Source organism: Sphaeramia orbicularis, chromosome 17, assembly GCF_902148855.1.
Source record: "Sphaeramia orbicularis chromosome 17, fSphaOr1.1, whole genome shotgun sequence".
NCBI classification, from domain to species: Eukaryota; Metazoa; Chordata; class Actinopteri; order Kurtiformes; family Apogonidae; genus Sphaeramia; species Sphaeramia orbicularis.
The window spans coordinates 32,272,747-32,290,507 of record NC_043973.1 but is presented as its reverse complement, the minus strand read 5'-3'; the positions used below and the strand labels follow the sequence as shown (position 1 = coordinate 32,290,507).

Sequence of the window (17,761 nt, the reverse complement as noted above, 5' to 3'; positions counted from 1 at the left end):
TAATTATTATTGCCCCGCCCCCCGAAGGGAAGGCAAGGAGTATTGTTTTTGGTTCGGTTTGTTTGTTTGTTAACACTAGCAGCAAAACTGAATTCATACCAAATTGGGTTTATAGACAGCCAGTGACCTAAAATAGATGTGGTTACATTTTGGGAAAAGTAGGTCAAATTTTGAATTTTTTATGAATTTTTTAAAATCTTTTTTCTTCTCCCTAGGCGAAACTTCAAATATCTATGAAAACATCTATTTTGTTTCAATTTACTTCAAACTTGGCACATATATAGAGACATTGGACATGCTGACACCAGCACATGCACAGACATGATGACATCAGCTGGATCCATGCAAATTTAAGCTACAATATGTGCGAGGGGCGGGGTTTGTTGTGCCTGGAACCACCTGTTTTTCAGTGAATCTCAGAAACATGTGGGAAAACAAAACAAATGGAGCAGCAAAGCCTGTGCTCTGTAATCCCCAAAACAGCCCATGACAACTAGAAGATCTGCATCCAAAACCAGATTTAACTCCTAAACACCCAGTACTACTTTTATGTCACTTCCCAAATGAATTTTTCTCCATATTTAACCTTTCTTAAGTGATTTATCACCATATTTTATAATATCATCCTCTATTTTTTGCATTTTTTTCAGTGAAAATCAAGTATTTTCCCACATTTAAATTTACTGATCATGCACTTTAATCATCATGATGTGATTCCTTTGGAGGGTTATTACATCAAAGACAGAGAAAACCTAAGAAAAAGTTGACTTTTTCAGTAAATCTATCATTAACTGAACATAAACCCAGTGTGTCCATCCACTGTCATTGATCCAACTCCATGGGTTTTACTGGTGAATCAATGCTGTAGAAAATAACAGTGTTTCCACGGTAACTACAGAGCCTTTGAATGTCCAAATGGGTCATATCTGATGGCCATGAAAAGATGACAAACTACATTTTACACCAATTCTTTACATGTATTGATAGTATTAGTGGATCATAGGTATTAAACAGTTTAAATTAGTAGATGTGTTTGCTCACCAGTGGCTGTTTAGGTCTTTATGGGTTAAGTAAATGCATGTTTCATCTGCAAAACGCACAAGTAAAAGAGGTCACTGTTGGTGTTTTATTATTATTATATGATATTTCTGGTTTGTTTTACTGCTGAATTAATGTGTAATTTGCATTTTACTACTGTATAGTTTATATTTGAGCTCATTTTCATTTGTCTTATAAACTTCTGAGTAATTTATTTTAAATGAAACAATCATATTCCATAAAATCATCATATTTGTAGCATCTCTAACCTGTGAGAACTTTTTAAATGGCTAGAAAATCAGGCCAGTTTTCACCTTTGGGACAATGGATTTACAGTTAATCCAACAGAGGTTTTTGAGGAGTTCATTTAGTTTATGGAGCAGAAGAATATTAACCCTGTCATGGATACTGGTCACTGCAGTGGACAGTTATTTTACATCTGTTCTCTTGTACATTCATGGGTTTTGTTGTTTTAGTTCCATATCAGACGACACAGTGGACGCTTATGCACCATCCCATACACTGTAGTTCATACCATTAATGTGTGTGACGGACTGCAGTGGGACGAATAAGAGTAAATGGTTGAATGTGAATGAATATTTTATATAGATGGAGTTATAGAAATGCATTTTTTTACTGTTTTTTAATGTTTTAGTTTTTATTAATGTTTGTTTTTTTAATGAGAACATCAGCTTGTTCAGGGACTACAGGTGGAAATTAGCACTAGTGCTAGAACCTGGCACACTACAGCTCTCCTGTTTAAGGTTAATGTATATTTTGCATTGTCCTTGTCAAAATAAATAAATAAAATGGAAAAAAAAAAACTTTGCTCTTCTTGATAAACCTGATCTGCAGTAATATGTTTCAGTGTAAATCAATTGCTAATTGTTATTAGACTGTAATTAACAGTTTTCTTAATCAAAAAGTTTATTATTATTATTATTATTATTTTTTTTTTTTTTTGCATATTATCTCCATGAATTGAGTAACAACTAGTAGTAGAGTATGATAAAATGTGATAAAATGGCATTAGTGGCTTTAAAAATATTTTTATTTCATGGTTTTCACATAGTTTATCACTTTCTGATAATACGTTTTAAACACATGTTTCTTTGTTTCAAAAATCAAATGCATGGTGTCCAGCTGAGTGGACATTTTTGTAACTCCATAAAAAATAGGGTCATGAAAAATTTCAGTTGCATTGTTTTTTTTTTCATGCCTAACAAGGAATAAAAACACTCAAGAAAAAAATATTGACTAAGGTTCTCATAATTCATGCATGAAAGGGTTAAAGTAAATTTCATCACAAAACTCTATTACAAAAAACATGTGAAATATGTGGTTTTAACTGCACATTAAAACTATAATCTGTAAAGTAGAAGCAGATAAATGTAGTGGAGTAAAAAGTATGATATTTGCCTCTGAGATGTAGCGAAACAGAAGAAGAAAGTTGTGTGAAATGTAAAAATATACAGGGGTTGGACAAAATAATGGAAACACCTTAAAAAATCAACAAAATATAATTTAATATGGTGTAGGTCCGCCTTTTGCGGCAATTACAGCCTCAATTCTCCGAGGTATTGATTCATACAACTTGTGAATTGTTTCCAAAGGAATTTTAAGCCATTCTTCAGTTACAATACCCTCCAACTCTTTTAGAGACGATGGCGGTGGAAATCGACGTCTTACTTGAATCTCTAAAACTGACCATAAATGCTCAATAATGTTGAGGTCTGGGGACTGTGCCGGCCATACGAGACGCTCAACTTCATTAGAATGTTCCTCATGCCATTCTTTAACAATTCTAGCTGTATGGATTGGGGCATTATCATCTTGAGGTGAAGGTGTTTCCATTATTTTGTCCAACCCCTGTAAGTAGGTCACAGTTAAAGTACATATCTACATTTTACCACTAGCTTTGAACCATCGATACCATGAGAGATAACTTTATTTATTCAGTTTTTCTACTTGTTCCAGCTTCGTGTGCAGCAGAACAGAACGGAAACAAATTGGAAATTTACAACGGCAGCTTTAGAAAAGAACGAGTAAACACACAATCACCGAACAGAGGCCAGATCTATTTTACTCCTTCACGAACCCGCATTTCACCAAGGGATTTTATGTTCAGTTTTCATTCTGCTGCACTTTGTGTGTGTTTGTGTATAACTCAGTTACCCTTCAGAGAGCATCTTTTTAATGCGCTCCTTCTCAGAAGACAGGGTGATGTCTGCGCTTTGGCTGCGGAACAGTTTGTCCTCTGGTCCGTTCACACACATCACCGGTGGAGACTGCAGTTCATCCGAGAGGTCCTGAGGAACACATCAGTAAATGGACTTTCCCAGCAGCGCACATAGAATCTAAAGCACAGGACTCAGAGGCAGCAAGATTAGAGCAATACCTAAAACATGTATTAAAAAAACTCACAAATAATGCAAAGCATGATATAAAAACACTAAAAATAAAAGTAAATGTTGATATTTTTACCCTGCCCCCCAAAGGGGAGGCAAGGGGTATTGTTTTTGGTTCGGTTTGTTTGTTTGTTTGTTAACACAGCAAAACTACTGGTTGAATTCATACCAAATTTGGTTTATAGATTGCCAGTGACTTAGAATAGATGTCATTACATTTTGGGAAAAATAGGTCAAAGTTAAAAATTTTTATGAATTTTTAAACTCCTTTTTTTCCCCATTTAGTTATGATAGGTGAAATTTCAAATGTCTGTAGAAGCAAAAATATTGGTTGAATTCATACCAAATTGGGTTTATAGATTGCCAGTGACCCAGAATAGATGTTATTACATTTTGGGAAAAATAGGTCCCAGTTTCAATTTTTTATGAATTTTTAAACTCTTTTTTTCCCCCATTTACTTACAATAGGCAAAATTTCAATTGTCTGTAGCAGCAAAACTAGTCATTGAATTCATACCAAATTGGGTTTATAGATTGCCAGTGATGCAGAATAGATGTCATTAAATTTTGGGAAAGATAGATCAAAGTTTAATTTTTTTTTTTTTTTTTTTAACTTTTTTAAATCTTTTTTTTATCCTATTTACTTACAATCGGCGAAATTTCACATGTCTGTAGCAGCAAAACTATTAGTTGAATTCATACCAAATTGGGTTTATAGATTGCCAGTGACCCAGAACAAATGTGGTTACGTTTTGGGAAAAGTAGGTCAAAGTTCAATTTTTTTTATGAATTTTTTTTTTCTGATCTAAATAGTACAATATAACCAAAGTTCATAGCACATTCATTGGATTAAACCATGTTTTCTACTACAAAATGCCTTTTTGCCTTAGCGCAGGGCTGTCAAACTCATTTAGGTTCAGTTCCATATTTACCCCAGTTTGAGCTGCAGCGGGCCAGACCAGTAAAATAATGATTTAATAACCTATAAATAATGACAAATCCAAGTTTTTCTTTTTGTTTTAGTACAAAAACCCCCCAATTAAATTATGAAAATATTTACATTTTACAAAAAAGATGTGAATAACCTGAAAAAAACAGAAATTTCATTTGAAAAATTAGTGCAATTTAATAATATTATGCCTCGACTTATTATTTATACATGTACATTTACACACAGTGTTCCATAAACATTTGGTAACAGGCAGAATATTGTTAAAATTTTGGAGTTTGGAACTAAAATTTGAACAATTTCAATATTACATCTGTTATTATTAACACAACTCCAGATCACAGTGGATCCATAAATGCACAAAACATTTAGTAAAAGGCAGAATATTATTAAAATTGCACATTTCAGGTTGTTCATCTTAGTTTTTATTTATGAATTGATTTGCATTTTATTGTGAAAGAATAATTTTGTAAATGTAAATATTTTCATGGTGTAATTTTTTTTTCACTTAAATTTTTTCCACATAATTTTTCACACAGAAAATTTGTGGTTGTCATTATTTATGGGTTATTGTGTTGTTCTTTTGACTGTAGATCACATTGGTCTGTATGTGGAACCTGAACCAAAAGGATTTGGACAACCTGGACTGTTCAGGTTCATTTTTGCCCTTTCATCCTGCAGGGCCGGAATGGAACCTTTGGCGGGCCAGATTTGGCCCCGGGCCACATGTTTGACACCTGTGATCTAAACAGTACAATATAACCAAAGTTCATAGCACATTCATTGGTTTAAACCATGTTTTTCCTACTAAATGCCTTTTTTCCTCAGTGCATTACTTTAGTTCTATAGCAATCACATGATAAAGCAATAACTCACCTGAGAGAACTAAAGGGGAAAATCCATCAGGTAGAAGAAAACAGAGAGAAACATGTCAGCACAAAGCATAATGTACATAACGACCTTTACAAACCATCGCAGACACTGGCACCCAGCGCCCTTATCATTTCTGCTGTCCACTGCTACTTAGCAAGAATTAAGGACCATTAATTGACACAGTTGGCAATTTTCTGGAAGTTTGCCCTCGCCAATGTGTTCATGAAATCGATAAATGTGCGAGATGTGGAATGAGGGACATCACTTGGAATCTGTTCAGGCGGAGAATTAAAAGAAACTGGGCATGTTCCTCATGACCAAGCAGACGTAACTGATGGGTAATTACACTGTATCGATCAAACGGGTCCTGAGCTGACTACATTTTCATCATTACTGTGTTGGAATCAGAGGCTTTTAAGGTAGAAAATGCAGATGTGGCTTATGCGGTGCACTGCTGAGTGGCATTGGGATAATTTTACCATCGTCCTACTTTTCCTCACTTTCTCTCTCCGCTGAGATGAGTGACCCAGCTCCTGTTTCTTTGCCTTTCTTTCTTCTTCAGTTCAGTCACAGCTGGCTGTTTGTCTGCTAACACAGGTGCGTTCATGTGCACTGGCTGTACCAGTCCTCAGACCACCGCTTTTCTCCATTCACCCTGTGGCTGACACCTGCAGAGGTCTGCTCTACTTTCCCCTTCACACCTTTGTGATGGAGGCGCTCACCTGAGGAGCAGCGATGGTTAACGCTGTGTTGGCCAGTTCTTTGTCCTGGGACTTTTCTCTCGCCAGTCGAGCTGCATCTTTCACCTCCTTAAACTTCTCAGAGAACTAGAGGACAGGAGATACAATATTTCAGAGAATGAAACATAAACACATTACAATTAAGATATGAAATCCCAATAACTGTTAAGACATTTTGACATGACTGTTACTATTTATGTCAGTCACTTTAACAAATTAATCGCTTTAACAAATGTTTTATATTTAAATATATTTTTTATCTTCTGTTTATTACCCTGCCCCCCAAAAGGATATGGTTTTTGGTTCAGTTTGTTTGTTAACATTCTAGCAGCAAAACTATTGGTTGAATTCATACCAAATTGGGTTCATAGATTGCCAGTGACCCAGGATAGATCTGATTACATTTTGGAAACAGTAGGTCAAAGTTCACATTTTTTAGGAATTTTGAGAATCTTTTTTCCCCATTTACTTATAATGGGTGACATTTCAAATGCCTGTAGCAGCAAAACTATTGGTTGAATTCAAACCAAATTGGGTTTATAGATTTCTAGTGACACAGAATAGATGTGATTATATTTTGAGAAAAGTGTAGGTCAAAGTTTGAATTTTTTATGAATTCTTAAAATCTTTTTTTTCTCCCATTTCCTTTAAGGGGCGAAGTTTCAAATGTCTATAAAAACATCAATTTTGTTTCAATTTACTTCAAACTTGGCACATATATAGAGGCAATTGATCTGCTGAATCAGCACATGCATAGACATGATGACATCAGCTGGATCGATGCCAAAATAAGCTACAATATGTGTGAGCACTTGTTTTTTCTATATATTTTTATCTTCTCTTTATTTTTCTGTTGTATTGGATGTTTATTGTCTTGTGCTGCTGTACATTTGAATTTCCATCTTGGGGGATCAATAAATTAATCTTATCTTATTATCTTCTCTTATCATATATGAGGGAGGTATATGAGATGGTGTGTGATTTGTGTAAAATACAATTAATTACCAATGAAAAGCATTTTAAAAAAAACAACATAGTTTACATTACAAAGACGATGCAAATTATATGTTTATAGATAACAATTTATCCTGATTATTTAGGTTAATATGGCCTCTTATTGGAGCCTGACTGACATTTTTCATGGATAACTGATCACAATAATCAGTGAGTCTAATAACTAAAAGCTGGAACCACTAAGCATGTGGACACATATCTAGATGTTGGTGGCATTGTTTAGAGTAACTTAAAGCTGATTGTTGAATAGTCATTAGCTCTTTCACGATGAACTGGAGCAGTAGTTCCCAAAGTTTTTCAACTCAGGACCTGAAAACATTTAAGCCAATTCGCAACCCAAATTAAAAAAATATAAAATGTCATGAATTGTTACAATATCTGCATTTTTTCTGACACTTCCACACAAAATAATGTTGAATTAAATACATTTGTTGAAATGTGGGAACATCAGTCATGCTTCTAACACATTAGCTATAGTAACAAACAATAAACAATACAAATAATAATAATAAAGACAAATAAGCACATGAATATTAAAACTCACTTGTTTAACTTAATTTTTGATATGACATCTTCACAAAAATTACTGTCATATTCTAGTTTATGAAAATTAGCAATTTAATGACAACATTTCAGGCCTCAACCAAAGTTTGGGGAAGGCAGAACTAGAAAAAATAATGAATAATAGATACAACAAACTAAATAAAAACTAACTAAATAAATGATACATGATACATGTGATGTGGTGGTGACTATAGCAATAGGAACAATGTTTTTAACTTGGGTTATTCTGTCAGATTAAAAAAATACAGATAAAAAAACAAAAAAGTGAATATCTGCTTCAAAAATAGGTCTGTCCCACCATTAAAAAAATCTATATTAAAACCAAATAGACTGATACCGGACTGTATTTAACTTCTCACCTGATGCAGTTGTTGCTCAGTAGCAAACCCCAGACCGTAGACGGTGTTGGCCCTGCTGTCGGCCCACTGCCCAAACTTCTGGGACGTCTTGGTGAACGTCATACTGGGTGTGACTGTGCAGTTGATGATCGCCTGCAGATCAAGAGATAACAGCGATTATTCCTTTTAGTGACAGCATCAGTACAAAAAGAACCTTTACTGCTCTGATGAACCATTCTCATACAGAGCAGATCTGACTAACTTTGACACAGGGTGACGACATTAGGTTAATGTTTTTAACGCTGTAAAGCCTGAACCATTAAATCATTGACAGAAAATTCCAGTTCTTTGAAACTGGAGCCTTTACTGGTCCTTCTGAACAACCCAAAAATGTTTTTTTCAAATATCAATTTCCATGTATGAGTTTCAATTTTGTATCATATTTGAAACATCAGGTCTCAATGCTCAAATATTATTATTTTTGAGCAAACAAAAACATAACACAAACATGTCTAACAAATCGGTAATTCCTTTTCAAAATTGCCAAAGTTCTGCCTCCTTCCTCATTAATGTCAGTCTTGTAGTGTCCCTGGAAAGGCCTCTGGTGAATGAATTCCTCCCCCTGGTGGATTATCTGTGTATTGCATGTATCTAATTGTACCCCTCAGGTTTTTCAAGAAAAAAATATCACACTGATCATGTAGAGGGCTTCAAAACTCATGTATCAAATATGATACATTTGGTGATACATGGTTAATGGCAATAATTATGTAATTTTTATTATTATAAAATTATTTTTTTTCAACATTTACAAAAAACAAACCAAAGTACATACCCACCCCCCTGCACACTCGCAATAGATAGTGGAAAATAAATTTGTTAGTATTTAAAAATAGTAAATTAATGGTGTAAAATCAGTTCATTAAAAAGAAAGTAAATAAATCTAAATAATAAATACATATTTAAATGTATATATTCAAACCACCCAAAAAACATGAAAGTAAAGGGTCATTTCCATTCCTTCATATCCCAGGAAGACTCAAAGTACATCAAGAATGGTTTCCAGAGCTTTTTAAACTTACTGTTTGAGCCTTGAGTCGTGTAACTAAGTTGTTCCACCTTTAGATGTACCGACAAATTCATTAAATAATTATGTAATTTTTAAACCCACTTCATGAGTCTAGCATCCTTTGCATATACTGTGATGTTTTTATGATATTATTTTATTCTGTCTTAAATGATACACAGTAAAAGGCAAAAAATACAAACTGTCTGAATACAGTATCTTGTTCTCTAACCTGTACTCATGATGAATTTACTTTGACCTGGCACTGATGACAGACTACCTTTGAGATACTAGTTTTTTGACTGTGTTTTTGACCAAACCAAAGCTCTGTAACATCAAAAGCTCTGACTGTTTGCAGTAAATTCACTGCAGAAGCAAATTTCAATGAGTTCTCCAACAAAGAGAGCACATGTTCCAGGTTTACCACCTCAGTCTCAGTAAAGTGGCTCCTTCCCCCCTGAACACATGATGAAAAATATTAGAGCGGACCTATTTATAAACCTTTTTACGTCATCTCCACCAGTACAATAATGGATCTGATTTAAAATCCCAGAGTTACAGGGCAAAGGGAGCTTAAGAGGAAGCGTCCTCCTCCTTTTCACTTCATCACATGATTACATGAACGCCGTCGCCGGTGCATCTGCTGCAACGTGTTTGACATAACACAGTGGACGGTGGCGGCGGCGGTGAAGATTATTCTGTGGCCAGACACCAGTCCTGGCATGACTGGGCTGTTGAACGACCAACTGCCCCCCCGCACTGCCTTATGGGAGTTAGAAATGTGGGTCAGACCAGAGGTGCTAAGAAGAGATCAGATACATCCCCCCTCCTCGCTGGTGCTTGATGTGGCCTCCTCTTCATAATCTAAATCCCCAAGCCTGTGAGAAAGACACTCTGAAACACATTTTTTTTTTTTTTTTTTTTACTGTGGTTGAGGTTTTATTCATTAGACATCTCTGAACCTTATAGATCAGGGCTGTCAAACTCATTTTAGTTCAGGGGCCACATTCAGCTAAATTTGATCTGAAATGGGCTGAACCAGTAAAATAATAACATAATAATATATAAATAATTTCAAATCCAAACTCTTCTCTATATTTTACAGTGAAAAAAGTAAAATTAAACAATGAAAATGTTTACTTCTATAAACTGTCCTTTCAAACAATGTGAATGATTTCAACAAACTGAAAGAATAAGTGTAATTTTAACAATATTCTGTCTCAGTTTATCATTTCCACATGTTCATTATAATATACAGATCACAGTGGATCTACAAATACACAAAACATTTAGTATCGGGTAGAATATTGTTAAAATTGCACTTATTTTTCTTAAGACATTTCAGGTTTTTCACATTTTTTGTGAAATTATACTTTGTTTTGGTGTAAATACATGAAAATATGTACATTTACAAAGAGAAAAATGTGGAGTTGTGAGTATTTCTAGGTTATTATGATAGTATTTTACTGGTCTGACCCACTGGAGATTGAATTGGTCTGAATGTGGAACCTGAACTAAAATGATTGTTAATTTCTTAATATCTATTTTTGCATTTCATAAATTCATCCCAAGGGCCGGACTGGACCCTTTGGTGGGCTGGATTTGGCCCCTGGGCCACATGTTTGACACCTGTGTTATAGATTTACTGGTGGGAGTGCAATCAAACATTACAACTCAATAAAACCAGACACTGGATAGTCAAAACAGCACCATTTCTGTTCATATAAAAGTAATTTTAGTTAAGCATCATCATTTCTTCTTTACAATCATTAGAATAGGGATTTTCTTTCTGGTACTAGGAACAATTAGCCTTCAGGACTTTCTAACAGACAGACTTTGTGGTGAAAAGCCTTCAAAAAGTCATTTGAGGTAGCAGAAAGAGCAACAAAGTCCATGTAGAAGATTGTGGAGGATGAATTTGATCAATTCACCCATTTCTGTAAAGCCCTGTGAGGCGACTTTGTAATTGAGTTGAATAGACTGTGTACGGTATCATCAACCAAGACACCAGGGTTTGTTTCCTGAGCGAAACCACAATGGAGACTTTGTTATGTGATCACTCCTGTTTGTCTAGGTCCAGAACTCCAGCACATATAGTATAGAAGGAGTTTATTAAAGCTAGACCAACATGGTTCAGCTGGACACTCACATCAGGCTTTAATAAAAGTCGTTCAATACTACACACACTCAGGATGTAAACCCCACAGTACAGAACACAACCTGTTCAGCCACCACAGTCTAATGTGTGGAACTGTTTAGCTCTTTACCTCAAAAGATACGGTAAAAACTCCTGCACCAATTTTTATGACCGTGTTAATTTTGTGTTTATGCATGAATGTAATGTTATATAATTCATTCTTTTTTCTCCCATTTACTTATAATCGGCAAAATTTCAAATGTCTATGAAAACATCAATTTACTTCAAACTTGGCACATATATAGAGGCAATTGATATGCTGACATCAGCACATGCATAGACATGATGACATCAGCTGGATCGATGCCAAAATAAACTACAATATGTGTGAGGGGCGGGGTTTGTTGTGCCTGGAACCTTTCGTTTCATGTCGTTCATGGAAGTTCAGGTTATTCACATTTTTGTTGAAGGATAGTTTGTAAATGTAATATTTTCTGTACTAAAACAAAAGAAATTTGGATTTGTCATTATTAGGTTATTATACAGGGTGTCCCAAAAAATTTGACATCATTTCATCATCTAATAGTTTGTTTAAAATTTGTTTGCTCTTTTTGCTCAAAAAAGTGGAATCATTTTTTATTTTTTTATCTGCTGTCAGGAATAGACATGCCTTTTACTGCAACAGAACAGGCGCTCTGTGTATTGAAGTACGCTCAGACTCAGTCAAATGTGAATGTGCAACATGAATTTGTTGGAAAATTTCATAAACAAGCACCAACAGGAAAGAAGACTTGGACGTGACATGAGAAGTTTCAAGAGGACGGCTGTACGCATCTGGACGGTCGGCAGTTTCATAAGAGGTGGTAAACCAAGTTCAGGAAACGTTTCGTCAGAGTCCACACTGAACATCTGTAATAACTTTGGAACATTATAAAATTACCATCCTCCAGAATTTTTCATTTGAAATTTGTAGAATAAAACATTTTATGTCCTAAATAAATCCTAGTAAGTATCATTTCTCCTGACCATGTACTCGCTCTGATATGGACAGATCAAATGATGCACATTTTTTGGAACACCCTGTACTATTATTTTACTGGTCCATTGGGTGTATGTGGCCCCTGAACTAACATGAGCTCCACATCCCTGCTGTAGAAGTTCTGTTTTTTTTAGTTTTTTGTTGTTAGTTTGTATTATTTTTAGTTGTTCTAGAAATCTAGGTCCAGAAATGTAGATGAGGTTTGTGAAAGCATCGTGGTTTGGGGGTTTGTGCAGATGTTTCCTTGACTTCCTTCATCCTCACCTTGGTCCCACCCACACTGATGATGCGGTAGACGTTGCGGGTGGCGTCGTAGAAGAAGGACACAGTGACGGCATGTTTACTGGCGGGGATCCAGTTCCTCTTGGTGGTGGGGTCAATCTGGAAAACATGGGCCCGGGCGCTGAAGATCGGCTGCTCCCTGCACAAACACAGATGAGGAATCAGAATCAGCTTTATTGGCCCAGTATGTGAACACATGCAAGGAATGCAGCTTTGGATTTTCTTTGCTCATGACGTATAATTTCAACATGAACCCAAACACAACATAAATCCAAACACACTTAACCCTCCGGTATCCCGTCCACCAAGGCCCTTACTAAGCACCAAGTGTGCTTTTTTGGCACACTTGTGGAAAAATGATTAAAAAAATTTCATACAGTTTGTTTTTAATTCTTTTACACTTTTTTCTATTTCATCAACTTGAGCCGTAAATAAAAATACCAAATACTCAATAATTGTCACATTTTTTAACCCTTTAAATGCCGTGTTTGTAATGGAAACAAACCATTTTTTTGGATGTAAAAACACAGAAATTTTTTTTTTCCCAATATACTACATAAAAAGTGGATCACATATTATTTGTTTTTTCATCCTGGCATATGTCAGTGATTAACTCCAACATTGGTTAATTTACATTATTACTTTTGGCGCTAGGTCAAATGTTCAAAAATACTAGCATCTGTCACCAAGTGTGTGTAAAATGCACACCTATAAATCAAACTATTAAATATTATATGTCGATTTATTTTTCTGCTCTAATTTGATTTTATTTTTGTAAATCAAGGTCAGCCCTAATCATACATATCAAATGGAAGAAATAGTGTGTTTTAGGCACACTTGGCAGACAGATGCTAGTCTGGTAATTTTCTTTTGTTTACAATGTGCACATTTTAGTTGGTGGCCAGAATTTTAAAGATCATGCAAAAATGAACAACTTTTGAATTCTAACCTTATTTAAATTGTGAAAAATAATACGAAATTTTTTAACACAAAATGCAAAGTGTGCATAAAAGGCGCGCCCGGATACTGGAGGGTTAATATAAACAAACATTCAACTAGAAACAACGACAACAATGGGGTGAGATTTACAGTGACTTTGTAATAAATAGTATAAATTGGAGTTTTATACAGCAAGTGGATGTGTGCAGGGATCTGATCTATTTAAAAAATATATGTTTATGTATATATTATAATTAGGGATGTAACGATTACCGGTATAACGATAAACCGCGGTAAAATTGCAGACGGTTAGTATTATCGTTTAAATTCTAATTATCATGATAACCGTGTTTGATTAACGCACTTTTAGGGGAAAAAAACTTATGTAAAGATCTGCTTTTATGTCAAATATTTGAGTATAGTTTTAATTTAGTACAATTTTAATTGTATAAACCTAATATTTGGAACTAGTTTTCACTTTTAAAGTCTTTGAAAAGGTTCATTAAGCATCTATGTGCTATTTATGCAATAAATTATATACATTTTTCAAATCGGATTTTATTTTATTTTTTGTGTGTGTTTTCTGGCCTTTTGTGTTGATATAGTAGGTTAAAGTGAAAACAATAATAAGCAGATGATATAAATGAAGTTGTGCTGAAAAAAAACAGATCCCAAACATGGGTATAGTAAACATTTGTTTATATAGTATATAAAGGCAAAATCAAAAGTACTGAAAAATGGACAAAATAGGTTCAGACCACTAAGGGTTAATATTTGAATGTTTCTGCAACAGAAGGTACATTGTGCAATTATTTTATTTTATTTGTTTTTTTATTGTTGTTGGGTTTGTTTTCAAGATACAACTTGGTTAAATTATTTCAGTTTGTGTATTAGTACTTTTTGAACATTTTGAGCACAATTTCAACAATATCGTTATAATAATGATAACCGTGATAATTTTGGTCACAATAATCGTGATATGAAATTTTCATGTTGTTACATCCCTAATTATAATAGTGCAAATTAGTCTGAGTTTTATACACAGTGCAAGTTATTCAGTTTGTGTTGTCACTACAGTAGATAAGTGTGAATGACATGAACATTTTTCTACAGGCTTTTGAACACTTTATGAAAACTCATGATTATAGTTTTCACAAAGTGATCATGATGCCGTCTGTTCTCTGTGTATGGAAGATGCACGTTGAATCTGACTTGTGTTGCTTGTACAAGACTTTGGATTAATCTATTATTCTGACAGTTTAATTAGTCTGTGACTTACCAATGGCAGTGTCACCAGTGTTGTATTTTACACTTTACAGCACTGAAACGACTGTAATTCCTGAACTGTTTGTACTGTCCACAAAATTCAAAAGGCATGAGAAAGCTGAAACCTTGAGCTTTCTGTGACTATATAACATTTTACAGCAGCAATGTGAGACTCTATTACAAGTAGAAAGGAACTTTTTCAGAGACCTCCACACAGGCTAAATAAAACCTGGAAATAACTAAAAATATGAAGCCATAATATGGATACTGAATGTGTAAAACCAAAAAGCATGTTTGAGCACATGTAAAATAGTTGAAAGTTTATTTCTGCAACCTCAAAACATTTCATTATGGACATTTACAGTTTGTTCTGATAATAAATATGCTAAAAACTTCAAGTCCGTTTTTGTCTTTTTGGCTAAAACACACCGTTTTAAGCATTTATTATCCAATCCAACTTTATTTGTAAAACACTTTAAAACAACTGCAGTGGACCAAAGTGCTGTACAGAAAAATAAATAAAAACCAAAATAACAGAGTAAAATACAATAGATTAAAAGACAGAACTGTAAAAATAAAATAAAAAATTTAAAAATAAAAAAATACATAGATAAAAAAATAAAAACCAAAATCAAAGAGTAAAAGACAGAAGTGTAAAAATAAAATAAAAAATTTAAAAATGAAAAAAAAAAAAATAAATAAATAAAATAAATAAAAACCAAAATAACAGAGTAAAATACAAGAACAGATTAAAAGACAGAACTGTAAAAATAAAATTAAAAATGTAAAAATTAAAATAAATAAATTAATAAAAAACAAAATAGAGTAAAATACAAGTATAGATTAAAAGACAGAACTGTACAAATAAAATTAAAAATTAAAAAAAAAAAAAAAAATAGATAAAAAAAAATAAAACCAAAATAACAGAGTAAAATACAAGAATAGATTATAAGACATAAAACAACTGTAAAAATAAAATAAACAAATAAATAAATAAATAATAAATAATAAATAAATAAATAAATAAAAAACAAAATAAAAGAGTAAAAGACAGAACTGTAAAAATAAAATAAAAAATGTAAAAATGAAAATAAATAAATAAAAACCAAAATAACGGAGTAAAATACAAGAATCGATTAAAAGACATAGAACAACTGTAAAAATAAAATAAAAAATTGAAAAATGAAAAATAAATAAATAGATAAAAATACAGAAGAATAGATAAAGCCAACATAAAACAATAAAATACAAGAATAGATTAAAACATAAAAAGCTGTACAATTAAAAACAAGTATTCTTTATAATAGTGATAATTCATGTCCAGATATTGAAAGTTAAGTTCTTCTTAAAAACAAAGGTGTAAAAGAATTGGCAAAAAAGACATTTTCTGACACTTCTTTCAAGGAAAACCTGCAGACACCTTGGTGGCCTGTCTTAAAAGGGTTCAAACATAAGTCATTTGAACTTTTAGACATTTTCCTCCACTTAAACATGCAGACTTTGTTAACTGTTTCTCCATTTTTGCTAACAGTATTTCCCCATGCAGATTTCCCCCTTTCCCTCCTGTATATTTGTATGATTTCCATATAGTCTGAGGCGGTCACAGACAGATGTTGGAATCTGGACTGGTCCTTTGGCTCTGGTCCACACTTTTTCCTGCGTCATTCCTAAGCCATACTTAGCTGGCAAACAGTGTGATGTGGACTAAAACCCTGAACCCTCTCCACCCTCTGCTCATCTCATGCCAGTATTTGCACGGACGTTTCCTGGATACGAGGTAAATATATCAAAGCTACAAAGTCACGTCTGTTTGGGAAGAGTTTAGCCACCGGCACGTGGTATGAATAACAAGACTGTAAAAGGTCTTCTTCTGTTTTTAACTCACTCTCACTGCTCAGATAGAAGGAGAACAGGTCCAGAAGAGGGAGAAGGATTCACAGATTAATGCTGAGGACACAGATCAATACAACTGCAATGGCAAAGTACAAGTAAAATACTACACTACTGAGTACCTTTGCTCAAACACTGCAATTTGGGTACTTTACTTGAGTATTTCCATTTTAACATAGTTTGTACTTCTATTCTTTTCTCCCCAGGTAGATAATCATTTTAACCCATAAGGACCCAGTGTGACTTCTGTGTCAGTTCCCAAATGAATTTTTCTCTCTATTCATCCTTTCCTAAGTGATTTATCACCATATATTATAATATTATCCTCTGAATATTGCATGTTTTCCAGTCAAAATTGCCTATTTTCCTATGTCTAACCCTTTCATGCATAGTGGTCATTACAGAGGACAGTTCTTCTCCAGCTGTTCTCTGGTATTTTCATGGATTTTGTTGTTTTAGTTCCATATCAACCAACACAGTGGACACTTATGCATCATCTCATACACTGTAACTCATACCATTACTGTAACTTTGCTGTTCTAGATAAACCTGATCTGCACTAACATGTTTGAGTGTAAATCAAGTGCTGATTGTTATTAGACTGTAATTAAAAGTTTATTATTTAAGCAAAATGTTTTGGGGGGTTTTTGCATATTATCTCCATGAAATGAGCAATAACTACACTGTAAGCCCGGATAAGCAGAGTTTACTCAAAAAATTTGAGGCAAGTGATTGCACTTAAATGATTTGAGTAATGATCGACTAATCAATTGGTTTAAGTAGGTGCAACTTTAATGCTAAAAGTATTGAACTTAAACTATTAAGTAGAAAACACTAAAAGACAAGTTATTTGTACTTTAAATCTGTTGTAAAATCAACCCCACTATCCAACCATTCAACTCAGCATTTTAGGTTACACTGACTAATTTTCTCAATTGCAACCAGATTAATTTATCATTGATTAAACAATGTTTTTTTTTTTACTTAATCAAACTCATAATCTTATTCCTGTCCTGAATAGTTATGAAATTATTCAGTTTAATATATTTTTGCATGATTGGAAATTAGTTCAATGCTATTTACCAGTACAGGAAGTGCTTTTAATTTAACAAGACTTTATGATGTCCAATGTACAATAACAAGTATAGACGAACAGGAAAGCTATTGTTCTTCCTCTGGCTCTGACTCATGGTGCAGCTGCACAAAAATACAAAAACA

The 17,761-nt window shown here is 33.8% G+C and overlaps 1 protein-coding gene across 4 annotated transcripts in view; it reads right to left on the bottom strand.

Moving 5' to 3' along the window:
* LOC115438025 (homer protein homolog 3-like) overlaps window positions 1-17,761 on the bottom strand; it is a 64,375-nt gene that overhangs the window by 26,312 nt on the left and 20,302 nt on the right. For 2 of the 4 annotated variants that reach the window (XM_030161467.1, XM_030161466.1), the window contains exons 3-7: window positions 12,431-12,587; window positions 7,946-8,077; window positions 5,991-6,095; window positions 5,272-5,280; window positions 3,214-3,347 (exon numbers count right to left, since the gene is read on the bottom strand). In XM_030161467.1, coding sequence (XP_030017327.1) covers window positions 3,214-3,347; window positions 5,272-5,280; window positions 5,991-6,095; window positions 7,946-8,077; window positions 12,431-12,587 — 537 coding nt within the window. The remainder of the gene's footprint in view (window positions 1-3,213; window positions 3,348-5,271; window positions 5,281-5,990; window positions 6,096-7,945; window positions 8,078-12,430; window positions 12,588-17,761) is intronic. The other 2 variants (XM_030161469.1, XM_030161468.1) reach the window with 2 other exon arrangements.